General features: G+C 38.3%; 1 protein-coding gene across 1 annotated transcript in view; it reads left to right on the plus strand.

The window, feature by feature from the left end:
• The window catches only part of LOC136005048 (guanine nucleotide-binding protein G(q) subunit alpha), a 126,711-nt gene that overhangs the window by 88,722 nt on the left and 10,306 nt on the right, over window positions 1–27,683 (plus strand). Inside the window, exons 3-5 of the mRNA XM_065662162.1 lie at window positions 7,972–8,126; window positions 18,200–18,328; window positions 19,286–19,415. Coding sequence (XP_065518234.1) covers window positions 7,972–8,126; window positions 18,200–18,328; window positions 19,286–19,415 — 414 coding nt within the window. The remainder of the gene's footprint in view (window positions 1–7,971; window positions 8,127–18,199; window positions 18,329–19,285; window positions 19,416–27,683) is intronic.

Consider the following 27,683-nt stretch of genomic DNA (forward strand, 5'->3'; position numbering starts at 1 on the left):
GCTAAGAAAAGTGATACTAGATTTATTTTATTAACTTTTCCATTATAAATGTGTTGATGAGGTTCTGTTTTTCCTACTTTGTCTTGTGACCTGATCTTAAACAAAGTTAGTCAGTGAGTGTCTTTTAGTAATAAAAACAAATAACAGTATAACAAAACATAAGGTAGCTTTTCACTGTTCTTTGCCTTCATTGTCCATCAGTCCATGAGAACTATGTCATAGTTTAGACTTAGCTGGTAACTCAGAACCACGCAGCTGCTTGCTTAGCCAGCCCCTTCTCCCCAGGCGGGATGGGGAGTAGAATCGAAAGAATATAAATCTCATGGGTTGAGATAAGAACAGTTCAGTAACTAAAGTACAGTGTAATACTACTGGAAGTAATAATGACAAGGGAAATAACAGGGGGAGAGAATACAAAATTAAAAGGGGAAAGGAAAGAAAAAATAAAGACAAGTGATGAGCAATGCAATTGCTCACCACCTACCGACCAATACCCAGCCTGACCCAAGCAGCGATCTGGGCCTTCCGGGTGTCTCCCCCCAGTTTATATACTGGGTATGACATGCTGTCATATGGAATACCCTTCGCCTAGTTTGAATCGGGTGCCCTGTATCTGCTCCCTCTAGCTTCTCATGAACCTCCACACTGACAGAGCGTGGGCGACTGAAAAGTCCTTGACCAGGGTAAGTGCTACTGAGCAACAAGTGAAAACATAAGTGTGTTATCAGCATTGTTCTCAGACTAACACCCAGTACTGCACCAGCTACTAGGAAGAAAATTAACTTTATCCCAGCTGAAACCAGAACGTAGTTCAATCTTTTGGGTGCTCCACAAAAGAACCACCATTTTCAGGCATTTGGCAGCAAGCAGATGACTTATTTCGTAAAGTTTCTGCTATTTAATCTGGTTTCTAATTTCCTGACTGTCAGCTAGACAGTCTGCTAGACCTTTTGCAGAGCTTTTCTGAGAGAAATTTCAGAATTACTAGCAATATCTGCCTCATGGTTCAGTAATAGGACAACAGTAGCCTTTGACAACATCAGACTTTTGGGGTGTTTATCCCCCCCATCCCAGAGGAAGTATCCTCTCTTCACGGAAGAGGGACATGTAAATAAATAAGCTAACAAAACAAAGAGAAAAGAAGGTCTGTGTCTTTTGCTATTACATTCTTATGTATCCACAGTTTGTAGTGAATCCATAGGTTTTCCTTACCTTGCATGTTTGTCATGAATTAGGCAATTAGCAAATATCCTGTGCTTTTTGGTTGCTTTATACTTCCATTTTTATGGGGTCATGAATTGTCCAGGAGAAGATGACAGGCCAGTCTTCTGCCTTCCAAGTTTCTGGGATGATATGTAGACATTCTTGCTCTGTACAAAGGCTGTAGAGGAGAGAAAGCAGCCTTACTGTTTTATGCCTTTTTGGTTGATCTTTTTCTCAGAGACCTGGCTAGTGTTTCATTCTGAAGACTGGTATGTTTTATAGAAAAAAGGTGCCTGATTTAGTGTTACCATTTGAAGGGAACACTTAGTCTCTCCTAGAGGACTGAATCTTAGTCTCAAATATAATCTAGCAGTAATTGGTGTTAATTGAATACTAACATGATTACACCTTAAGCACCAGAAATTACTAACCTGTGTGTTGTGAAAACCTCATGCAACTGCACCTGGCGGTACTTACGACCTTTGTAAGGTGTTTTCACAGAATCATAGAATATCAGGTTGGAAGAGATGTCAAGGATCATTTAGTCCAACTTTTCCTGGCTAAAGCACGACCAAAACTAGATGTTCCAGCACCCTGTCCAGCTGAATCTTAAAAAGTGTCCAACGCTGCAACACTCTTCCCTGGGGAGATTATTCCAATGACTCATTGTTCTCTTTGTGAGAAAACATCCCTCTTGTGTGCAACAGGTAGCTCGTGGAACTAACTTGTACCTATTACCTCTTGTCTTTTCTGTGTGACTCCTTGCAAAAAGTAGTCTCAGTCTTCTTTGTTAGCCACCTTTTTAGTACAGGAACATGGTGATAAGGTCTGCCTGACCCTTCTTTTCTCTAAGCTGAACAAGCCCAGCTCTTCAGCCTTTCCTCATATAGCGGGCTGCCCAGTCATGTGATCATCTTTGTGGCCTTTCTCTGGATCCTCCCCAGCCTATCCACATCTCTTTTGTATACTGGGGAGCAAAATTGAACACAATATTCCAGGTATGGCCTGACAAGTGCAGGTCTTTATGTCTGCTGGTGATGGCCTTGTTGATGTAACCCAGTTTTGAGATCTTCAGATTAAAATAGCATGTTACATAACACAAAAATCTAAAAGTCAGTATTGTTTTCTTAGAGATATGAAATAACGAAGATTTTTATCATACTGGATCTGGCTTTATCAATTATTTTACCAGAGTTTTTGTAAATCTCTCTGCTTAGAATAACAAGAAAGAAAGTTAGGATGAATATCCAAAACCTAATGTTCATCGTAGAGGAAAGTATGTCGAACGCTTTAACAGTTGGAGGTACCCGAGATTGCTGAAGGACTGATTTGTCTTACTTCATCTGCTTCTTTTCCCTTCTGGTAGAGAGGGAATGGCTTATGGATGCTTCATTTCTGGTTTTCTACGTGTTTTTCTGTTGTCTCCTTTGTTTTGAAAACCTGTGGTGTTCTGTAAATGTTGATTGCCAGAAATGTTGGCTGAAGAAGTTGTTTCAGTTGATGGAAGTAGTGCAATAGGTATGGGGTGAATAGTGATAAAAGTGGCAATTCAGGCTGTTACGTGGAATTAGATGTTCTTTCAAAGTAACAGTGATGTTAATCATCAATTTATGTTGGTTTTATTTGCTAGGCAACAGCTTAACAGTGATAGCCAGGTAACCTAAACCTTATATATGGAAAACAGGAAAGCCGGACAGCAGGTAGAAAAATAACCACACCCTTTTGTTGCTCCGTACTATGATTTGCCATAGCAGAATGAGTCTGTATTAGCTATGGGCTCTTCAGACCAATTTCTTCTATAAACAGTATATACAATGTGCTGCTTTAGTTGTACCATACCATAGCTTTCCTTTCCTTAAGTAAACAATGCATATATTCCATGTCATAGGAGGGCATCTCATGTTTCATACAGGAAAACTATCTTTATATACTTACATTTTCTAACTCAGCTAACTTTCTAACAGATACACTGGGTGAATAAGTTATCAGATGGGACTGATATAAGATGATCGGATATCATCTTTTTACTCTTCTGTCTTAACATAAAAAAAACCAACATATTGCTATCAAAACCTTTCATTTATAAAGAGGGCTGGACACATCAGTATAGAATAGTAGGATAACTGTAACAAAGTACATTTATGAAGATGTGGATTCTGTATTTAAATTGTACACCGAGCCATACCTCTCTTCTCCTTTTGCATGACTCATGTCTCTTAACACTTGCAAGAGAATCTGCTTAGGGTGACACGAAGTTACTTCATTCTATTTCGCGTGCTGTGTTAACAACAAGAGAAGTAATCCAGATTTTTTCAAGAAGGGCTATAGTGATAACATGACCTTTAAAATGTAAGTTTCAGAAGCCTTTTTTATCATCTATATAGAAATTCTGAGAAAATTCTCAGTAAAAGCTTGCTTGAATGTCCTGGTCACAGCCCTGTAGGAGTGACTTTCAGTGTTTGTCTTCCATGCCTGGTGCAGCTTAAAAGTAAGCAAGACAACAAGAAAATTTGTGGTTTTGACAGCAGTGTACAAATAAATTTCTTATTTATTTAGCTACTTCCCAAGCTATCTCTGAGTCCTACTAAACAAAACCCAAAAACAACAGCAAAAAAGCGTCTTAAAAACAGCTAGAGAAAACATTGATACAAAGCAACCTTGCTTGCTGTGTCTCAAGCATACTGCTTTCTCTGTGAATTTAAGATCCCAGAGGAATTTGTTTTGAAATAGACCAAGTATTTCTGCCTTGTCCTCCCTCTTAAATATAATTCTGGTAGGTTGGAGTGCTGATTTGGGAAAATTACAGAGGCTAAATCAAAAAGAATAGAAAAATACGAACCTTTTCCTGTGCTTGCTACATTGATTGTGGCCACTGTGGTAAGGCTCAAAATGGCTCATGCACACACAGAGAGAATACAGCCTCAGTCCCATTGGCTGGCCCAGTTAGTCCTTAAGACACATCAGAGCTGTCAAGAAAGCTGTGTTTTATTAATAAGATAATAAGAAAACTGATGAAGCCTAGAGATTAAAAAAATATGTGTACTTACACTAATGAGTTGTGGCCAGAAGAATATTGGCAGAAACACCAGCATAAAACTGTATTAATAATGCTAACAAAGCTCAGAATTAGTTTCTAACACTGGCAGTAGTTTTATGAGGGGAATGAAAAAGGAAAAATCATAGATATTTTGGTATCTACTCAGACTTTCTGGTTTTAGAATCCAATGGTATTCCCAAAATTAATTCTATTTTTGTTATTCTACAAGTATTCTTGTTAGGGTGGTGGAGCACTGGAATCGGTTGCCCAGGGAGGTTGTGAGTGCTCCATCCCTGGCAGTGTTCAAGGCCAGGTTGGACGAAGCCTTGTGTGGGATGGTTTAGTGTGAGGTGTCCCTGCCCATGGCGGGGGGGTTGGAACTAGATGATCTTGAGGTCCTTTCCAACCCTAACTATTCTATGATTCTATGATTTGATTTAAGATACTTGTAGAAATCAGTGAAGTATCTCTTAAATATGGGAGATGTGATTTGCTGAAAAGAATCGAATGTGCGTTTGTAAGATTTCTGGCAAATAATATTGAAATCATTACAAGTAGACTTATTCCCAGAAGGCCATGGAAAATGTTGACTGCTGATGTAAAAAAGTGTATTGAGACTGAAAAGCCATCTTCACCATCTAGATTTTCTTTGTAGAACATTGCATCTGCACTAGGAGTTACATTTTAATGACCAGTTTCAATTTGGTGGTACTTACAGACTCCTTCAGTTTTGTCTGTTGTTTGGGGGTTTTGGTTTTGTTAGTGTTTTTTAATGCTTTGATAACAGCTACTGGTGTCCTAAAAGAGAGAACTCTTTAAGAAGGTACAATTTTCAGGGGGAACAAGCTTGACTTCTTTTTTCTTTTTGTCCCCACCCCCAAAATGTAAACTTTTGGGTAAAGTGAAAGGATTAGTAAAGACTGAGAAGTACTCAATAGCATTTGTAGTTGCATGGACTGGATTAACAATGAGTCCTTAGATTATTTTCTTTTTTTTTTTTTTTTTGCCATGTTTGTGTGCTGATATCAAAAGTTAAGTTCCAAATTTGCTATTTATATTAGTGGAAGGAAAATAACTCCAATAATTAGCAATAGCAACACCACACATTATACGTTGTTGGCTCTTCTTCTGCATCAAATTTATGCATCTCTGTCTCAAAAGGTTTCACTAGAATTACTTTTGATTTGTATCAAGGCAAATGGAGACAAAAATTAAGCCAATAAGATGAGTTCCTGTATTTTCAGCTTTGTCTCTGCCACCAGAAATTGAAAGTCAGCAAAAGATGTTGCCTTGCGAAGACTCTGGAAGAAAGAAAAATTGTTGTCTACAGGAAAGTATAGTACCTCTGGGAATAAGAAGCCATAGCTGAAGATTAATAAAGATTTGAAATCTATGTGAAGGTGTATTACTTTTTTAAGAGAAGCAGCACTGATATGAAGAGCAGTATATATTGATAGGGTGCAAATGGTCATTGAGTCTGTCCAAGAAAACCCCAGGGAAGCAGAAGCACTGAAGAAATGTTGTTTGTTTTTAAAAAGGTGAATCAATTTTTTGATGGATGCAGCTTCTTAGCATATATCATAGTTTATTTTGTGAGTTTTGTCACACAGTGCAAAGTCATATTAATTGTATGGCAGAACATACAGAACTGATAAACCAGTGCAAGATCTGGGACAAGTATGTAGTAGTAAGTCGAGATAAGTAACGGAACAAAGCAATTACCTTTTAAGATCTTGTCATCTACCAAGGTAGAATACTTGAGCACCTGGTATAGAATGTTTAGGGAACTGTTGGAGAAATACTGAAGTTATGACATTTTAAATGAAAGTTTTTGAATAATAAGTTCGTCTTTCGGCTCTGTTAGCATTTTGATATCACTTAGCTGTCATTTCAGAGTTCAGGACAAAAACAAATGCCTGAATATATTATTTTATCAGTTTGTCACAAGCTGTGGGAAAATATTCAGGGCATCATTCTTTTGGAAGTACTAAGGGCAACAGAGTACAGAACTAAGCTTGATAAGATAAAAGATAATTAAAAAATTATCCTGTTTCACAAGAACATTGGGCCTGTGTTTACTTAGTAGAGTACTGTTTCTTGTTACTTGCTTTGAGAAGGTAGTGGCTCTTCATGATTCATCAGACATTTTGGATGTGCATGGACATGATCTGGAAGAAGGTGTGCTTTGTTAGGACTTTGGAGATTTGGGCTCTGATAATGGAGAACGTATGTTCTACTCACCCCTAAGACACACATTTTTCATGTTGAACTTGGAGGGGTTTATTTCTTCTTGAGTAAACAACTATTGCAGCATAGTACTTTAAGTAATGAGCAGTAGCATCATTCTAGATCATCAAAAAAGGGGTGAGGATTGTATGTGTGTAAACAGAGGATGAATTTATTAGAAAATAACAACAGTCCTTTCAATATATTTTTATCTAAAATAGAAAACAGGTTTTTGTCATCACCTCAAAGACTGGATATGAGACTTCAATCCCTCAAGTTTATTTCTTTGACCAAGTTTTCATCTGCTGTATTTGTTACCAAATTTTGTACATTGTACTGCCAGGACAAATTGGAAATAATTTTGTTGTATTTCTTTGGTAGTTCTGACTCCACAGGCTTTACCAATATTCTAAGTATTTAGTAGGTGTTAGATTTGTTAGGGATTATTTCCTGTTAGCAGCCCCTAATTTTAGATGTTACTTTTCAAGAAGCTCCATAATTTATAGTGCAGATTTAAACTAGAGACAATTTTTAATAATCCTGCTTTTCTTCTTCAGTGGTAACATTGGTTACGCTTCTGTTAACATTAAGATCTTTTTATCAATTTCTCTGAAAAGAAAATTCCTTCTCTCCTTCTCATTCTGTTATCTACCATCAGATTCTAAATCTGTCATGGTGGTTAACTACTCATCATTTAAAAAGCATGTTTTATATACTCTTAAGATTGTACCTGAAAAAATAAAAATTAAAGCTTTCTTCAAAATTATCCTAATTAAATAGAAATTTCAATGTGAAAATTTAATCTACCTAATGTAAATATTATTGGATTGGGGTAAGCATAGTGTGAAATAAGGACCCATATTTTATTTAAACCCCAAGTTTATGGCTTCATTTTCTGTCGTAACACCATATTTAACACTGTTTGTCTTTGAACACACTTCATCATCACTCATTTGTAATTTACTCAGTACTTTTGTTTATTCTCATTCATTCACCATTGTCTTTAAGGTCTTCCCCAATAAATCAACAATAATGTTTTCTTCCTACATCATCACTAAGTTCATTCACGTGGATACAGATTTTATTAAAATACCCATCTTTGAATATTTCGGAAGTTTACTGTCTTTTCTGTTTATATGTTGTTCAAGCGTCCCAGGTTCCGTCAATAACAAGTTATTTCACTGGTAGAATGGATGTTAGGTATTTTGTTTAACAGTGTCTTTTAGCATGAAAAGTAAATAATATGCTGAAGCATGTTGAGATCTATATACTTTACATTAAAAAGTAAGGTTTTTTCCTGTTTTAGCTTATTTCAGGAACTGAGGTTGTCTTTTTTTCCATCTTCCCATCCTTCTTTGTGGTACTTGTTTTTTCAAATTGGATATACATGTTGGTGCTGTGGCCAGTATGAAAAACTGGTCCTGTTAATCCCATTCACTGTATATGAGCAATCTGCGAACATAGAAAACGAAATAAATTTTACTGTTTTGTTTGTTTTGAATTAGGCTCATGCACAGTTAGTTCGAGAAGTCGATGTAGAGAAGGTGTCAACTTTTGAGAATCCTTATGTAGATGCAATAAGAAGCTTATGGAGTGATCCTGGAATTCAGGAGTGTTATGATAGACGACGGGAGTATCAGTTGTCAGATTCAACTAAATAGTAAGTACATGGTGGCTACAAAAAACAATATATCATTCTCTCTTTCTAACAAAGTAATTTTTACCTTTTAGGTTCTTATACTGTATATCTGTTTACATGTTTGTATGCATATGCAGCACAAACATACCTGAATATACACCTACTAAATTGTTTTTAGAGGACACTTCCAGGGGAGGAGTACATCTAGTTCAGAATTATGTCCATGGTTTTTTTTGCGGGGTGTCAGTCTGTCATCATCTGAAGATTCTAACTAGGGATAGTTAGTTACTGATGGTTTTGTTTTCTTTTGTTACACCTGTTCAAGCCCTTACTGTCCTTTGACATACACTCACAAATGGAAGCTGGAAATCAGAGGTCTGGGATGGCATTTATGTGCAGAGTAGTTTGAGGGTTCTGGCCTAGCACAAGACTTTATATGTGATTTAGTCAAGATGAACTCATTTGTATCTTGCTGATGCAATTTAGTCAGCTGAAGAACAACGGATGCATGATGTAGGTCTTCTCTGATTTGCTCCAGTGCTGTCACCACACCATGTTCTTCTGCCACATTTGCCCTATGCATAGGTTCCTGTTATCCTATGCAGTCTGCTGTCTTGTGAGCTTGTTAGCTTCCGAACCTGTCCTTTTATCATTTCTGTATGCATGCTTTGGTGCAGAGTAGTGCAAAGCACAGTGGGATCTCTCTTAATTGTTTGGATTCTCACTTTCCCTACTTTCGCACTTTTGTTCTTTAGTGTTAAGAAATAGAATATTACATAAAGTGAAAAACTGTAGGGTGCATAAAAGGTGAAAAGAAAATTTAAGAAACAAGTTACTGACAAGGTACATTCATATTGTTTCCATACTGAAATGAGTAGCAAGTGTAAGTGGAAGGTGAAACAAAGCTTGTCTTACACTTTGGATTTCTTAGATTTGTAAATCCTAACTTTGTTTCCACAAAAGATGTGATGCTGTTTTTAAAGTTGAAACACACATAGGTATTCTGTGTGTGTTAGAGGATAAAAATAGAATTACGTACTCTCCAAAGTAGGAAATAGTCACCTAATGCTACTTCAGATCAGATTGTGCTGAATACCATAGTTTTGACCTAGTTCGAATGAAATTGTCACCAGGTGTATCTTTTTTATTAAAAATAGTAGGAAATAATTCACTAAGCTGTAGAAGCAAATTGCCAGTCATTGACTTGCAAAAGGCAAACGTACTAGTTAATTGGTTATTTTTCAAGCTCAGCTTGTTTGGCAATTTCACATGAGTTTTTGCAGATTTGGTAACTTTTATCTGTTATAGTTCATAATAACGGATTTTTGCAAAATCTGTTGTAAATGAGAATGGTGAATCACTGTATATAAGTCTTTAGAAGGGCCTCCCTTATATTTATGCTTGCAGGTAGGGTTTTTTCCCATAAAAGCAACTAGCAAAAACTACAGGAATGTTGTTCCAAACATACGGTATGTATGTTTAGCAAGAAAACACCCAAACAGAGTTTTCTATCTGTAATTCCTGTCCCAAAGCAAGAAAACAAAATGCTTAAAAGTTACTACTGAGATTCACAAGGCAGTAAGCTCGAATAAACTCCCTGGTGCCCACTGATGTTGTGAGTCTTGATAATTTCTTCTGACATGATGGAGAAACCAAAATGGTTTGTTGTCCACCAGATCTCTTGTAAGCACATGTGTCAATATACTTTGTGAGAATGTGTCAGTATTTTTAAACATATCAATATCACACATGTTATTCATGCATCTCTCATCTTCCCAGCAGTTTTCCCAGTGTTTTAATAGTAGTAGTAGTTTCGGTCTGTTCCCTATATTGCTTTTTTTCCCGGCACATTGTCTTCCTAATCTTTTCCTCTGTCTTTTATGGGTTTTTTTTTTATAGTTTCTAAACTCTGTTTTTTAATATACCCTGTATGTTTCTATACTTTCTGTCATCTGTTGACCTGCTTTGTCACTGTTAGCTGTACTTTTGATGTTTTTACACCCACTGCTAGTACCCTGAAAGAATACATCAGATGTGTGTTTATCACAAGATGTGAGGGCAGGGTCTAACAAAGAAAACTTCCTGCAGCCTAGAGGTTGATTTGAACCACTTAGCGGCAGCAAATGCATTCCATTCTCTTACCTTGCAATTGAATGCTCCAAAGTTCAGATGTTAATGTTGTTCTTAAAGGCAGTTTCTAGATTTCTGTGTGGTAAAGTCAAGAGCACATCAGGTAAGCAGAGATTATACGTTTTGCATATAAATTATGGAATGACTAAGCCACCTACTTACCACTAAACCACTTCCCTCTAAGATACTAGTCACTGTGTGAGACAGCTATAAACCAACATCACACTGCTGATTGCCTTAAGTAATAGCTGTGTGAGATGAGATCATTCAGTATGTACTCTACAGGGTGTCAGAACCTTAACCCAAATGTAAACAGGTTACCAGTCAACAGTCTGATTATGTCATGGCTTTTCAAAGCCTGAAGAAGGGGGAGTCAACAGTCTTACTGTTGTCATAAGTAAGAATTCACATTTATGTCTTCAGAATATCACTGATTTTTTACGTGGAAGACAGAGATGAATCCTAACGATGTCTGCTCATCAAAGTTCATGTTCCACTTTTCAGGAAACCATTGCATAAATTGTAATGTTTGGTCATCAAATAATTTTGTATAACGATATTCAGAGTTTGAAAGTTTTTTGTAACTTCAGCTGAACAATGAATTCCTTCATATCTAAAAAAAAGATAGCATTTTGCTTCCACGTTCCACTTCTGAAACAGGTGCATTTCAGTGGAATTACTGTGTGCTGAATAGGATGTGCTTAGTGGCACACAAGGGGAAGAATCACTGTATGAATCTTTAAGTTTTTATACTATAGCAGTTTACTCCATTTGGTGGTACTGCCTCTAGTGATCAGAACATTTATTCTTTCACTTTGTAAAGCTGTAGGGAGTTCTTATGATATCGTGGGTTTCTTTGAGCCTTTCTGGAGGATTAATACTGTTCTAAATTGGGACCTGCTCTGTGGCTGTCACTGGTATAGTAAATTACAGAATCACACAGAATCACAGAATCCCAAGGGTTGGAAGGGACCTAAAAAGATCATCTAGTCCAACCCCCCTGCAAGAGCAGGGTAACCTACAGTACATCACACAGGAACTTGTCCAGGCGGGCCTTGAATATCTCCGGTGTAGGAGACTCCACAACCCCCCTGGGCAGCCTGTTCCAGTGCTCTGTCACTCTTACAGTAAAGAAGTTCTTCCTGATGTTAACGTGGAACTTCCTATGTTCCAGTTTACACCCATTGCCCCTTGTCCTATCACGAACAACTGCCTATATAATATCTGTGTAATAGTCATTTGTTGGGGGTGAGAATAAATATACTCTAAGATACGTAAGAATATCATTATTTAATAAACATTTTAATACAGTTCATTGATTTTTTTTTCTTCCCTTCATCTGTAAGAATGTACTTGCAGGTTCTAAAGCTGTATTTGGGGACAATTTGTGTTGCAAAGTGGTAGATTCTGCTTTTATGTAGCTTTGCAGTAAGATAAAAACAGCAAATAAAAGTCTCAATGTTAAGATCAAGTACTAGCAGCAGAACCATGCTAACCCTATCTTATACCTTAGATATAGTTCCCAAACATAAAATAAATGTCTGAAGAAAACAGGACAAGGTCTGCTGCATACAAAAGCTATGCGTCTTGTAGAAAAACTTAAGATTATGCAACACAACAAGGGAAGCGCAGAAAGGGAAGTGGGTTATATAAAGGAGTATACACTATGTGTTTCTTGCAGGTTCCTTTTTTTTCATGCAGTACTGAACATATCTTTAATATTTCTATAATTCTTAAACCACATTTCCTATTAAGAAAAGATTGCACAAGCATTTTTTATTTGATTACTTACTTGTTTGTAGCATTTGCTAAGGTTGGCTTTTAGCCATGTAGGAAATTGAGAGAGGCAGCTAGGTAGGATTTTGGGAGGATAAAGATAAAAATAATACAGTGCAGACTTCTTCATACCTCACTGCAAAAATCTTAGGTTTACTCTGTTTACTTTACGTTAAGATTAGATAGTTCTGGAAACTGGTAAACGTGCCTTGACTTTCCACCAATGGTGTACAGGCTCAGAAGTGCAAACCACAGAGAAGCTCTGAAAATGAGGCCAATACTTATTTACACTTAGTTTGGTTTACAGCTCATGTTTGTACTCAGAAGATTGATTCAGTTTACTGTGCTGCTGCTGCATGTTGGCAAAGAGGCCACTTTTGTCAGTTACCCTGGAAGTTCTGTGAGGTCGGAAAAATCCTGCTACAGCAGCTGTAACATTTTGCAAATGTGGATTGAAAGACAATCAAGTAGTATGCATTTTAAAAAATGTAGAAAAAGGCTTTTCCTTTTCAAAGCTTGTTTTCCAGCACATGGCCAAATTTTGGGATAGTCTCATCAGCCAGTTAAGAGTTTTGCAAAAAAACAGAAAACCTCCCCAAAACCACATCAACCCACACAACAGGATGGAGAGTAGCCCAGATCAATTCCAGAACAGCCAGGCTGCAAAGGACAGAGATATGCCAAATATTACTTGTTTGCATCATTAGCCTTAGTCATAGAATTTGGTTAGGATTTTATTTTCACTTTCAGAGTCTGTACGTGCATGAAAGTATTTTGTAGAGGGTCATGCTGCTTATGAACTATCCTACCTTTAAGGACTTTTTTTTTCTGTTTTGCATTAAACCTGTAAGCTTTAGGGTTGAAAAGATGTAAATGTTTGTGGTTACTATCATACCTGGAAAGTTAGCCGTGTGGTATCTGTCTTATGCATGGTTGAATACAGTGAAAACTTTTGCATATGAAGTGTTGCTGGTAAGCCTTGATTTTATAGCTGTGGTTACACTGAAATCTTTCAACAAGCTGTATGTTAAACAGCAAACTTTTGTAGTTTCTTGAGGTTTGTCCCTTCCGTTTTCCCCTGTACTCTTCTTCTCCCCATACAGATCAAGAAACTGTCTTGTTTGCTGACTGGTTGGTAACAAGTCATCTTTTCTGGTTTTAGACTGACCAACCGACCCTTTTATCAGTGCCAAGTAACTACCTCTGTCTCAACATAGAATCATAGAATCCTAGAATAGTTACAGTTGGAAAGGACCTTAAGATCATCTAGTTCCAACCCCCCTGCCATTTTTGGTTTTGTTTAGTGATTTCTCTGGGAGTGTTTCTTGGTGTGGTGCCAGGCAGATCCTTTCTCTTCAGCAGTAAGTTTCGAAGACGGTGTGTGCTCACAGGGTCCTGTAGGCAGACTGCCTCTAAGCACAGGGTTTTTTTAAGGTCCTCGTGAATTCAGCATCTTAGTACTTCAGTTTTGCCTGCTGAGTCTGGGAATAGTTGTTGGGCAACACTGGTGAACAGAACAATCCAATTTCTAACCTTCGAAAAGGAAGCAAATGTTAGATGGATGAAGGTTGTGGCTTTTCTGCCTTTGTCCGCCCATGCTATACTGCCTTCTCTTGATCAATTAGGCTTTCCACTAAACGGTTTGAAGTTGCAGAAATCCCTCTTATGGAATCATTCTTGAGAAAATCCTGCTTTATCACCTGATTACTTGCCACAAAAATCTGGCCTCAAAGATGCTGGAAAATAGTAGCTCATGGCTAGTGGAGGGTGTTTGAAGTTCCTGCCCCAGGTTTTTTCATGTTGAAGGTGCTATAAGACCTCATTCCCAGAAGGTAAATTCAAATAAGGTTTGATCATCAGTTTTTGTTAGGTGATGTAGCTTTTGGAAGTGAATTAAGACTGGATGTTGAGTAACCTGTTCACGGTGATGGAGTTACATGTAACCTCTTGAAGAAGGTTATTGTTTAAAACAATTCTGGTCTGTTTAAAGACTCTGGGTAGGAGTCTTACCTCTCTGCTTGATTCTTCTATGAGAAAGGGAAGTACAGAGCCAGTCAGTCTACTCCCATGATCCCAACCCTGCTGTTCAGTTTGAAATGTGCACAAACAGTACCTTTGAAACGTGCTCCGTTTTAAGGGTCTTGTTAGCACCCCCGTAGCCTGGCAGCTTCCCTGGAGCTGGCTGCAGACTTGGGTCTTGTCATAGGTCACAGGTGATGTGAAATACCTTAAAAATAAGTGCTTCTGTCTCAGTGCTGACTGGGAAACGAAAGGCTTCCTCTGCTTCTGGTCAGCGTGTAAATCACAAGCATGCTGCTGGGCAGGCGGTGGCAGTTCTCCTGACATCAGGAGAGGGCCATGCCAGCAGCGCCTTACACGCTCATTGCCTCAGTAGTGCACCGCCTGCCTGTTGCTACAGCAACCCCTGGGAAAATTACCTCAGCGGCCACTAAAATCCATTTTTACATAACTAATTTACAAAATTAAGTTTTTAAACTTAGTATGCACTATATAAAAATTTGCTTAGACCTATGTGGTTTGGCTCATTTGGGCTGGCGTTTTTTTTTTTTTGCGTGTGGTTTCTTCTAGGGGGGAGGGATATTTTGTTTTGGGTTTTTTTGGTGTTGGGGTTTTCTTGTGGTTTTGTTTGTTTCGTGTTGTGTAGTTTTTTTGTTTTGTGTTGTATGGGTTTTGTTTGGGGGGTTTTTGTTGATTTTTTTGGTTGGTTTTTTTAGTAATTTTGTGCCTAGCTGAGTAATTAATGTTTGGTTGAGAGGCCATATAGCTACAGTGTGTCTCCTCAAAGTTAAGACCCTTCTTAGCAGGTGCTCAGCTTGCCATATAGTTGAGACCTTTATGGCTTGCCCCGAAAGGTTCTGCTTGCCCGTAAAGTTGCTGCTACCTGTGCAGCTGAACAACCCCATGTTAACTCTGGTGGTGGTTACCTGCTTTTGGATTGGCCCTCAGGAGCGATGACAGGGTATTTCCAATATCTGCATCATTATTATGGTTTTAAATTTTGAAGTTGTTAAGCTGAGGAAACATCTGCTTTGGGCAGTTCTTGGCAGCAGTCTTTTTGTGGAAGTTCATTTTTATGACAAGTCTTGTGGTTTGCTTGCAAGAGTGCACGTGCAGCCATTTCTAGTATGCACTGAAAATTTAGTGTCATTGCAGAGTCTGATCGCAGTATTTGTGCATACATTTTGAGTCAGGCACTGATCCTGAAGTACCTAGTGTGTACCTTTTATGTGCTTAATTTTTTTGCACAAGATTTATTTGCCAAGGCAAACAATAGATTTGTCAGTACTTGCTTTAAAGCAATGGTGAATCATTTACTTAATAAGCAGATGTACAAAAAAATCAACAAAAATCTTCATTTTCATTCACTCCTCACCCATCTGAATTCAGAGACTCGAGACACTGCTCATAGCCCTGGCTTCATAAAGTTCTTTCCATAAATTTCTCTTATCTGCTTGTAGATAAGTCAGTGGAGGAAGTAACTTCGCCCTGCTTTCCTGTGACAGCTTATGGACTTCCCACACTCCAGGCTTTATCCGTCAAATAAACTAGATTAATTTGAGCAATTTTAGTAGTCTTTCTTCACTATTACAAATAATTTTAATAGAAATGTGTTAGCATTTTTAGTGATTTTAGAGTATCTTGAAGGGAGCTTTGTGTTGCTGATGAAGGCAAAGCCTTCAGTCTGATTTTCAGAAACATGTTTAATCCCACTGAAGTTGATAGCAGAATGTGAAGTTACATATCCTCATACAGTAACAGAAAGTGTATCTGATCTGCAGAACTGTTAAAGTCAGTAGCAGAAAATGCCTACTCATTTGCTTCAGAGCAACAATGCACAAACTTCATTAAAATGTGAATTCCAGCACAAGTAATTTTCAACAGAAGTGTCTTTGCTTAAAAAAACAAAACAAAAAACAACCAAACCAAAGCAAATCAAAACTTGAAAGAAATTAATTTTTTTTTCTACTTAAAAAGAATTTCATTAACTGTCTGCGGTATGGTCACAGCATGAAAATAGCAATCATAAAAGATTTAAAAGTAAGGTTGCACAACAAAGAACTGGGACATTTTTATTTAAGTGAGTGGACACAGTAATTTTTTTATGAAGTTTTAAGTTAGAAGGGAAGGTTGTGGGGCTAAATGTCATTATTTCAAAATGAAAAATGCAGGATGTATTCTAAATTGCTTTTGTTGGACTGTAGATTCTGGTTATGATTCGTCAGTGTCAGATTTTAAAGGATATTTTGCATGCTATCTGATGTTTTGGTTTGGGGATTTTTTTCTGTGAGGTACTACTATTAGTAGTTTTGATACTGCTTTCTTGATTTTGGCTTCGAGTGTATAATTCAGGACATTAATTCTTAGAGAGCCCAACATTCTTTGATTTCTAAGTGAAGAAATCTAGGGAAAGAAATAGGACTCCTTCAGGATATATGAGGAGTCTTCCATGGACTGTATGGGCTCTGTAAAATGCTAACGGTGAAGTGAGGGGGAAGGTTGCTGTTCAGTAATTGAGTGAGCTAACTTGAGCAGAACTGAATGAGGATGAGGAAAAGATAAGTATTTTTAAGGATAAATAAATGCTTCTGGAACTTAGTGGTATCAGCGATTTGTGTTAGGACAAAAAAATACTCATCTGCCCAATTAGTGGCTTCCAGTAATACAAGTGAGATTTAACAGTGTACTATTATCTATTTGTTTTATTGCCTAAAATCAGTCAGATGTGCATTACAGGTTACCTTAGCAACATGTCCGCTGTGCACAGGTGCAGTCACCAGGCTCACATAGAAGAACAAAACTGGAGCTTGCTAAAGGAATGCAACAAGATGGTTGTGTGAATGGTTATCTGTAGGCTAATTCATCTTCTCAGTGGCTAACTGGAGGTCATTCTTGGGGTGGGAAGTAACCAAATGCCCAAGAACTTCATGTCCTGCAGCAGTCTCTCTCAGATACCTACCATGGGAAGAGCCCAAGCTTCCTGGTGCACTAATTTAATAAGATATCATAGAACCATAGGACAGTTTGTGTTGGAAGGAAACTTACAGATCATCTAGTTCCAGACCCCTTGCCATGGGCAGGGACAGCTTCCACGTGACCAGGTTGCTCAAAGCCCTGTCCAGACTGGCCTTTGAATACTTCCAGGGATGGGGAATCCACAGCTTCTCTGAACGACCTGTTCCAGTGTCTCACCACCCTCATAGTGAAGAATTTCTTCCTAATGTCTAATCTAAATCTTCCTTCTTTCAGTTTAAAACCATTCCCCATGTCCTGGCACTACAGGCCCTTGTAAAAAGTCCCTCTCCAGATTTCTCGTAGGCCCTCATTAGGTACTGGAACACTGCTACAAAGTCTCCCCTGAGCTTTCTCTTCTCCAGGCTGAAAAAACGCTGCTTGTCCAGCTCCCGGACCCAAATAGGCTATAACACACTTGGTACACTTTTTTTTGAAGCATCTCTTTTATGAGAATTAAGTAAAATCTCCAGTACTCCATTGCTATATGATTGAAACCCATCATTAAGCAACAGCAGAAGATTTTTGTGTTGTAGTTAATGAAAATTTACAAGCAATTTTAAGCAATTTAAAATGGTTATTTACTACCCAGCTTGCATGTATTTCTTGTACTATAGGCTTATTAACTTAATCAGAAGTTTGAGTGTGAATGCAGGACTTTCAGGTGCCAGAGATCTATTCTATAGCACTTTACTGTTCCTTGGGAGATTTATGGTTGTCTGTCCATGTATGTGTGTAGACACTGCAGAATGATTAAGAAGTATGTTGCGTATTCAAATAAAACTGCAATTTTATATTTCACAGACATCTTATAATATTCTTTGTCTCTACATTGCCTAGAATTATATAAAGAAAAATTTGAATCTGTGGTGAATATACATGTGAAAGCTATTTTCAAACTTGTTTGAAAATAAAATGTAATAATTACACTCCCCTTCTATAGAATTTACTTGAAGCTATGGGAGTGTACAGGAAGAGGGGATGGAGCACATTTTTGTACTTTGTCCCCTCTTTTTTGCCAATAATACCTTTTTTTTTTCTATTGCACTTCTTCCTACCCCACAAACTCTTTCCCTTCCCAAGTTTTCCTTTCTCTTTTCCTCAGTCAGATGATGGTGTCACTGTCTTGCATTCCTTTTGTTTCTCCCTGTCTATAGCTATCTTAATGACTTGGACCGCATAGCAGATTCCACCTACCTGCCAACTCAGCAAGATGTGCTCAGAGTTCGAGTCCCAACAACAGGGATCATTGAATATCCATTCGACTTACAAAGTGTCATTTTCAGGTAGTTTATTCTGTTTCTTTTTACATTAGTAATACCATGTATAGGATATTGGTTAAAAGTGCATAAAAAGAAATTAGTCTGTGTTTTTAATATTTGAGCTTTGTCATTATTTTTTCATGTAATTATCCACATATAACAAGGAGTTGATGCTAAAGATGTTAAAAGGATGAAAGACAATCAGGTTTGTCTTCTGAAAACTTGCAGTTCATCTTTTCAATAGTATGTGTCAGAGTTTCACTGTGAATAATAATATGAAAATACAGTCATGTATCCTCTTAGTTCATTAAATTATTGAATACAACACTTCCACTTGGGTAGCTGATTTTTAGGGAGAAATTGTTCTTTACAGATAAATAACCCTACTTGAGTACAAGTACAGTTGTTTGAAAAATAACTGTGGAGTTGGAGTTGCAGTTGCAAGTTAGACACCTGTGTTTAGTTACACTGAGATACAGGGTGAGGTGGGAATAGAATGTGAGCAAATTTGCATTTTAATTTGGTTTGTTAAAAATTTTAGTAGGTACATGTTGTATTTTATTTGTCCTCTTAAAATGGGCAGCTTTACCAGGTTGGGAAGTTATACTCTGGTAGCGCAGGAGGTGGAGGGAAATGACAGGCCGCCGAGTCTATTCTGTTTGCGTATGTTTTAGCTGAATACACCATGCATACACTGCCAAATTGTAGCTCATGAAACCTTTGTATCTCAGAAATCTAAGGGTTTTGAGACCCACAATAATCTAAACACAGAAAACACATCAGACTTCAAAGCAATATATTCTTCTTCAGCAAACTTTCTACCTAGAACAGATTCCATTAAATATGAATTAAAAAAAGACATTTAGAAAAACAAACTGAACTTTGTTTTCAACTAAATTCTTGAATTTTGTCACTGTGTGTGTGCTTGTGTGTTTATCTGTTAAGGTGTTCATGGAGTTGATGTGGATGTTAATTTTGCAGAATGGTGGATGTAGGAGGCCAACGATCAGAAAGAAGAAAATGGATACATTGCTTTGAAAACGTCACATCTATCATGTTCCTAGTAGCTCTTAGTGAATATGACCAAGTGCTTGTGGAGTCAGATAATGAGGTAAGCAAGCATCAGCAAAAAGCACCAGTTTTAATGAAAAAATAACTTCACTTGTCCAGTCCCAGGTGTTTTCCAAATGTGTCTACCAGCAGGTATGCAAAACTGCCTTTAATAGAGTGAGAAGCACTACAGGGATCAAGATGGGAGGAGAGGATCAGTCTTCAAATATGGCAAAGCTGATCAGCTCCACAGAGAATTCAGAGAAACTGTCTTTTTTTGTGTTGAAGGGGAATACAGCTGAATATAGAGAAATGATCTTAGTGTTGCTATGTAGCAAGGCCACAAAAATAGGCAGTGAAAAGACAAAATTTATAGATTCCTTTCCCTCAGCAAGTTTGTTGGTGACACCAAGCTGTGTGGTTCAGTTGATACACTGGAGGTAAGGGATGCCATCCAGAGGGACCTTGACACGCTTGAGAGGTGAGCCAGTGCCACCCTAATGAAGTTCAACAATGCAAAGTGCAAGGTCCTACACTTGGGTCGGGGCAATCCCCAGCACAGCTACCAGGTTGCATGGATAAGAGATTCAGAGCAGCACCACAGAGGACTTGGCAGTGTTGGTTGATAAGAAGCTCAACATGAGCTGGCTTCAGTGTGCCTTCGCAGCCCAGAAACCAGCCGTATCCTGGGCTGCATCATGCTTTATGGAGCAGGACCAGCAGGTTGAAGGAGGTGGTCCTGCCCCTCTACTCTGCTCTCATGAGGCCCCACTTGGAGTACTGTATACATACAGTTAAGGTGTCCTCGACATAGAAAGGAAATGGAGCTGTTGGAGCAAGTCCAGAGGATGGCCACAAGAATGATAAGGGGACTGGAGCACCTCCTGTATGAAGACAGGCTGAGAAAACTGAGGCTGTCCAGTGTGGGGCATTCCTGCCTATGGCTTGGGGCTTGGGGGTTGGAAGTAGATGACCTTAAGGTCCTTTCCAACCCCAGCTGTTCCATGATTCTATGCTAGAATGGACCCTAAAGCAGTAAACTTCATTCCTTACGCTTAAATCATAGGATGTATATTGTATTTTTATTTCAAAAAGTAAGAGGTAAGAAAGTCAATAAGCTGAGGGAGCAAAGCACACTTGCATCCAATATTTTGAGGGAAGGTTACAGAGTAGGGAAAATATTTAATATTTAGAATTTTGTCTTTCCTTATGGATATTTTAAGTTATTCATCAAATTTCTGTGAGTTACTCACTGGCACGGTCCTATGCAAGTCTTTTAACACATACTTCTAAAAGCTAGGTGAAAAAAAGAAAACATTTGAATATTCTTTATGGCTGCATATATGTTGATCCTTCTGTGTAAGAGAATGGTTGAAATAACAAGGCAAAAGCGTGTTCCTAGACATGCATGTTACGTAACTACTATATATTATATAACTATTCTTAAATTGTTTTGAAAATGATAGCTTTACACATAAAGCTGTTTTGATTTTTCAAGATTTCACTTCTGAAACACTTCATGGAAGCAAAAGTTGTAAAACTCCTCATTGTCTTGCAGATGGTTCTTCCACATCACTGCTAAAGTATTAATGTTTCTTATTAACGTTAACAGTGGAAATCTTCTGAACCTTTCTGAACCTTCAGTTTAAAATATATTTAGAACTTTAATTCAGACCAGTTCTTGTTTTCAAGTCGTACATACATACCCTAGTAGCACTTTCCAGCGGCCTTAGGCCTGGAATTAAGCCAGACTGTCTTAGAGCTAAGCAGTCATCTGGGCAGCTTAGTTTTGGCTTTCGGCAGGCTGTAGCCAGTCTATCTGGATTTTGTTGGTATTCCAGAGCACTGGTTTATTGCCTTCCTCATAATTTATGTATTTACAATTATTTATATTGCAGTTCTGTCTGAAAATGTTGGTAATGTATGGAGCAGGCTGGAATGGCTTAAGGATTCTGAGTTTTTCAAATAATAGGAAAATTGATTCTTTGAATTAAGAAATCCTAGGTACACACCTTCAAGCTATGCCTCATATTGCTGTTACGTTGTCTGTGTTGTCCTTTCACATGTTACACTATTATCTAGGATCAATCTTTTCTGTGATCTTGACAACAATATTGGTCACTGGATATCCACATAAATTATGTCATGAAAATAATGTTTCCAGCTTCTTGCTTTTGCCTTACGTTTATCAGTCCACTGGCTTTCACTGCCTTACCACATGTAATCCTTGGTCTGCTTTAAGACCTGTATAATCTAACATGATATGTTAACCAAGTTAATTTTTTTTTTTCTGCCAGTCTTGACCAGTCATTTTTAAAATATTCAAATACTTTTGCATGTGTCACTGCTCTCATTTTGAACAGAAGGAGTTCCCCACAAGCTTGTCTAAACCTGCTCCATTCCTGCTGTGTAATGTGCAGTGGTGTAGCAGCCAAAGTTGTGTGAAGACTGCTGCTTGCACTGTTGAGAATCCTGCTGCTATGACTTTACACTCTCTCATTCTGTGTTCTGCATCTGTTGTCTTACAGATTTATCCTGCGTTTATAAACTTCTAAAGCAGTGGCTGTTACTTAGGATTAAAGTGCAGCTGTGATCCCCATTAAGTCTTGCAGATTTCTGAAATGTAGAATAGCAGGTTCATTTGCCAGTAGCAGATGTTTGCATGGCACTAGCAGTGGGAAAACATTTGTATTTTGAGATATGAACAGAATGGGTAGATCTGGAAGTGATTCAAGCAATGGTTCTGAAGGCCATTGGACAAACCTTGCAGCAGTTCAGGGGGTACTCAGACAAGTGGAACAGGAGGGATGGAAGGTAGAAGGGACAATGTGACTGGTGGAGTCCCTTTTGGAAGTGGTATAGAGCTAAATAATCTGGGAAGAAAGCTGTTCGTAAACAAACGCTTGTCAGAAACATTACCACCAAGGAGTCATTGAAACTGTCTAGTGACTAAATTGTCTGTAAATACAATGCCCCTCAGTAAAATCGTGTTTAGCTTGGTGTTCATAGATCATAAGGGCTGAAAGATGATAGCTACATATGTGTGAAGTAGAATTGGTTGCTTAGAGGCATAGGATCTCTATCCCAGAGAGAGATGTACAAATCTTGACTAGACATGGCCATGAGCAACTAGACCTAGTAACAAAATTAGTGCTGCTGGGAGCAGGGTGTTGGACCAGATGACTTCCACAGGTCTTTTCCACTATAAATTCTAAGTAGAAAAATAATTGTTTGACAAATAGAAGATTTTTTTGTTTCTTTGGGGAACATTCTTGTGGTCATGTCATAAGCTTTAAACCCCTGAAGAATCAAGCTTTATTTGATGTTGGATATCTGAATTAGTGTAGTTATTTCCACTGTACTTAATTTACACTGACGAACTGTCTTGTGATTTTATCATAACATTTGCATGAAGGCAAAACAGGCTGTTTAGAAAATTATGGCTCAGGACCTCAGCTGTAACTGCAAATTGAAACTGTGAAGACACTTCATAGGGTGGTTTTCTGTGACATTTCTGTGCTTCAAGCACTGAATAAAGGCACTGTGCAAGCATGTCAGTTCTTTTAATTGGTGGAAATTTTTTATATTCTTAGGATGTTCCAAGTAGAGTGGATCAATGCTGCTTGGTTTGTTAAAAAGTATTAAAGAATAATGTATTTAAAATTATATTAAAATAGTTAAATATAACCTACGATAGGTATTTTTACTGTGTTTGCATTCATTTGTGTATGCAGGTTAGTTAATGTAGGCATACAAACTCATGTTTTAAATATGGATAAAATGCATCTGCAGAATAGATAGATGGAACTTCTGTACCATTCATCAGTGCAATCTGTTAATGGATGATACATTGGTACAGTGTTCCAATCATACTTTCTTTTGATGTGGGACAAAAATAAGAAAGGAGGCAATTATCTCAAGCATGTATTCTACTTTTTCATTGGAACTATCTTGCTGTTCACATCTGGGCATGTTTCCACTTCTCTTCCAGCATTTTGTGTTCCTTATTCACAGCTTAGTCCTATATGGCTTAGCATGAGGGCTGAAAGAAAACAATGTTGAGATCAGAGCACTTTCTGGTGTTATGCATCATGAATAAATGTAATACTTATCTGGTTTTTTTTTCGTCAACATTCAGCAATCCAGAACAATTGAGCACAGGTCAGTGGCATAATAGGAATTCTCAGATAGAACTGAAGTCCTCAAATGGTCTTCAGAATTATTTAACAATGTTATTTCCATGGGAAGTAAAATCTTCAGAACTCACTGTTTATTTTGAAACTAGAGAAAATAACACATTAACCACCTGTGCCAAACCTTGTTGCTGTGTGTATGGTATCTGCTCGTACCTGTTCACATGTACATGCATATGTATTTCCTTCTTGGTTTGTGGATAAAGAATCTTTCCAATGTAAAGTATCAGTACTGGGAAGTATTTGTATAAGGAAGAGTCAGAGCCTCTCTGTCTTTTCTTTAAGTGGGTGGTTCATAATGGAAATGGGAGGTTGAATGATTGTGAACATGGTTGCAGAGGCTGCCAGAAACACTGCTGGTAAATGTTGCTGTTGGCAGCAATTGCTGGCAAAGATAACTGTTTCTATATTTTTTTTTCTTTCTTTTTTTCCAGTGATCAGTGAAAAGGACTTTTTTCAATGTCAACTCAATTTTAAAATACTTTCACCTTTTTTTTTAATTTTTATTTGTACATATTAATGAAAAACTGATTATTCTAGCATTCATGTTAGTTCATAAAAATTAACAGCCTTTTTTAATTTATTTATTTAAAGAATATTTTACAGCAATGTTTGACCATGTTTTTGGAGCAACTTTTTAGGCCACTTTTTTGGACAGTGATTTTGTGCTTTGATGGTTGTTGAACATGTTGCTTTTATGGATTATTCCCAAGTTCTGTGTTTGAAGTTGTCTCTTACGGCGTTTGAGTTACTCATCAAAATATTTGTACAAACACTGCAGATTTTTTTTCTTTGACAGTAGTCTTAAATAGATTTTTCTTAGGCTAGTTACAGCAGTGTAGCTTCAAGACTGTACTAGTGGCAAAAATCTGAAGCATTTCCAATTTTGTTACTGTCACTACTTTTTTACATACTGGAGGACTCAGTAGTTACCTCCTACTTCCTGATTTCCTCTGTTATTTCCCAGCTTTCACGTAGCAGCTCTGTTAAATTGATAGCCAAGGAATACACGGTAGGTCTCTCTGTGCAGCTAGACTGCTGGAAGTCTTATTTAGAGAACAGAGACATTCCTAATTAATACAGACTTTTGCAAAAAAAAATCCACATGCATAAGATTTTTTCAGGTAGAGTCCATTACTGTCATAAGAAACAACTTCCGAAGTATTAACCTCTGCTTTTTTTCCTAAAGCTTTCTTGCTTCAGTACATCCTCTTCTAGAATTATCATCTCTGAAAGCCCTGTCACTCAAATAAACATTTGTCAATAGCATAAATGTAGTTACGTACATAGTGCAAATTATCGACTAAAAATTGCATTTTGTTTGCCTCCTCACTGCCTTCCCTCACATCATTTTAAAATTCAGTCCCTCAAAGTCTGTGAAATCCCAGTATTGTTAACAGACAGTATTTAAGTTACTAACAAGTTTTAAGACAAAAGTTAATTACATTGAAGGGGGCCTATAGGGATGCTGGGGAGGGACTCTTCATCAGGGACTGTAGTGACAGGACAAGGGGTAACAGGATAAAACTTAAACAGGGGAAGTTTAGATTGGCTATAAGGAGGAAGTTCTTTACTGTAAGGGTGGTGAGGCACTGGAATCGGTTGCCGTTGTGAATGTTCCATCCCTGGCAGTGTTTAAGGCCAGGCTGGACGAAGCCTTGGGTGGGATGGTTTAGTGTGAGGTGTCCCTGCCCATGGGAGGGGGGTTGGAACTAGATGATCTTGAGGTCCTTTCCAACCCTAACTGTTCTATGATTCTATGATATGTAAGTTATAATATGCCCACTAGATGCCACTCTAGGCAATCATAAAGACAGTAATGGGTGAATATCCACTACTTCTGTATTGTTTCAGATTAATGTTGTATTGGGTCTTTTCTGCTAAAGCACTGTGTTAGCTTTCCTGTCACGGGATACTAACTGATGCAGCCTTTAAATGCTATTTTACGGCTTTTCAGGTATTTTTTATAATTTGCAAACTTAGCTTCAAGCAGTTATAAATTATTATTTATTTAATTGTGGGAGTTATTGCATATTTTTTTCAGAGCAACAGATAGCAAAGAGAATTTCAATACCTAAATTCAAACTAGAAATCCATGATTTTAACATGAAAACTGGAAGTATGTGATTAAAAAGAAAAAAAGGGTAGAAAGAAGTATATTATTTTTTTTAAATGAGGAAGAGTTTGCATTTGGATATAATATGTGACAAAAGGTGGGTTTTATGTCTAGTTATATTTATGACAGGTTGTGTGGAGAGTGGGAGAATTTTATGCTGGCATCTCTATTTCATAAGGAGGAAAATGGAGTAATGGCCGGTAACACCAGTATGCAATTTAGGACTTGACTGCAGAGAAGCAGAGTAGGGACGTTTCTCAGGCAAGCAGATTTTGAGGGATGGTGAAAGCAATGATCCTGTGCTCATTTTCCTTGTGCCAGCTGCCTGCAAAGCTAGGGGTGCCATGGTGAGCTTGTTGCTGCTATCAGAAGAGAGTTGCTGAGAAGGTTGGCATCACTTCTGAGAATGGCTGTCAGCTACTTAAGAGTGCCTGGAGCCAGCTCCAGCTGTACATTTCTGTACATCAGTAATTCACAAGTTTCTTTTTGCAGCCTTTTCCACTGAAGTTTAAATAAGGTTTTCCTGGAAGCAATTTGGTGAAGTAGAGCTGGCTCATAAAATCAGATCGAATGCTTGAACAAACTGTTAAATACTGCCTGCTCCCCACTGTTCTTGTCCTCTTTTCTAAGAGCTGCACTGTCTTGCTTGGTTTGGCAAGGCTTTCTTCACATTGCGTCTGACAGAAGGTCAGATCCCCAATGCTGAACTTTTTCTATACTGCTTGTCATCCTGTCCCTATCCAGTAAAAACACTGTAATGTGAAACTGTTTTGTACATAAGCAGCGCATCATATTAAAGGCAAGGGTCAAATAGAATCATAGAATAGTTAGGGTTGGAAAGGACTTTAACATCATCTAGTTCCAACCCCCCTCCCATGGGAAGGAACACCTCACACTAAACCATGCCACCCAAGGCTTCATCCAACCTGGCCTTGAACACCACCAGGCATGGAGCATTCACATGGACAGCCCATTCCAGTGCCTCACCACCTTCACTGTAAAGAACTTCCTCCTTATATCCAGTCTACACTTGCCCTGTTTAAGTTTTGACCCGTTACCCCTTGTCCTGTCACTACAGTCCCTAATGAAGAGTCCCTCCCCAGCATATCCTGATAGCCCCCTTTCAGATACTGGAAGGCTGCTATGAGGTCCCCACGCAGCCTTCTCTTCTCCAGGCTGAACAGACCCAACTTCCTCAGCCTGCCTTCATACAGGAGATGCTCCAGTCCCCTGATCATCCTCATGGCCTTCCTCTGGACTTGTTCCAACAGTTCCATGTCCTTTTTATGTTGAGGACACCAGAACTGCACACAATACTCCAAGTGAGGTCTCACAAGAGCAGAATAGAGGGGCAGGATCACCTCCTTCGACCTGCTGGTCACGCTCCTTTTGATGCAGCCCAGGATACAGTTGGCTTTCTGGGCTGCGAGCGCACACTGAAGCTGGCTCATGTTCATTTTCTCATCAACCAACACCCCCAGGTCCTTCTCTGCAGGGCCGCTCTGAATCTCTTCTCTGCCCAGTCTGCAGCTGTGCCTGGGATTGCTTTGACCCAGGTGTAGGACCTTGCACTTGGCATGGTTAAACTTCATAAGATAGGCATCAGCCCACCTTACAAGCGTGTCAAGGTCCCTCTGGATGGCATTCCTTCCCTTAAGCGTTATCAACCGAACCACACAGCTTGGTGTCATCGGCAAACTTGCTGAGGGCGCACTCAATCCCACTGTCCATGTCACTGACAAAGGTGTTGAACAAGACCAGTGCCAACACTCGTTACTGGTCTGCAGCTGGACAGAGAGCCATTGACCACAACTCTTTGCATGCACCCATCCAGCCACTTCTTTATCGACTGAGTGTACTTGGTACTTGATCAATATATTTAGGGAGCTTTGAAAGACACTTGTTAAATATACAAATTATATGAAATTTGCATTGAATCTCTTGAATTAACTGATCTGATCTTTTAAAATTCTGATTTAAAATTAAAATCTTACTACCTGTGTCTTCTCTGAAAGTATAT

This window comes from Lathamus discolor, chromosome Z (genome assembly GCF_037157495.1).
Source record: "Lathamus discolor isolate bLatDis1 chromosome Z, bLatDis1.hap1, whole genome shotgun sequence".
Taxonomy (NCBI): Eukaryota; Metazoa; Chordata; class Aves; order Psittaciformes; family Psittacidae; genus Lathamus; species Lathamus discolor.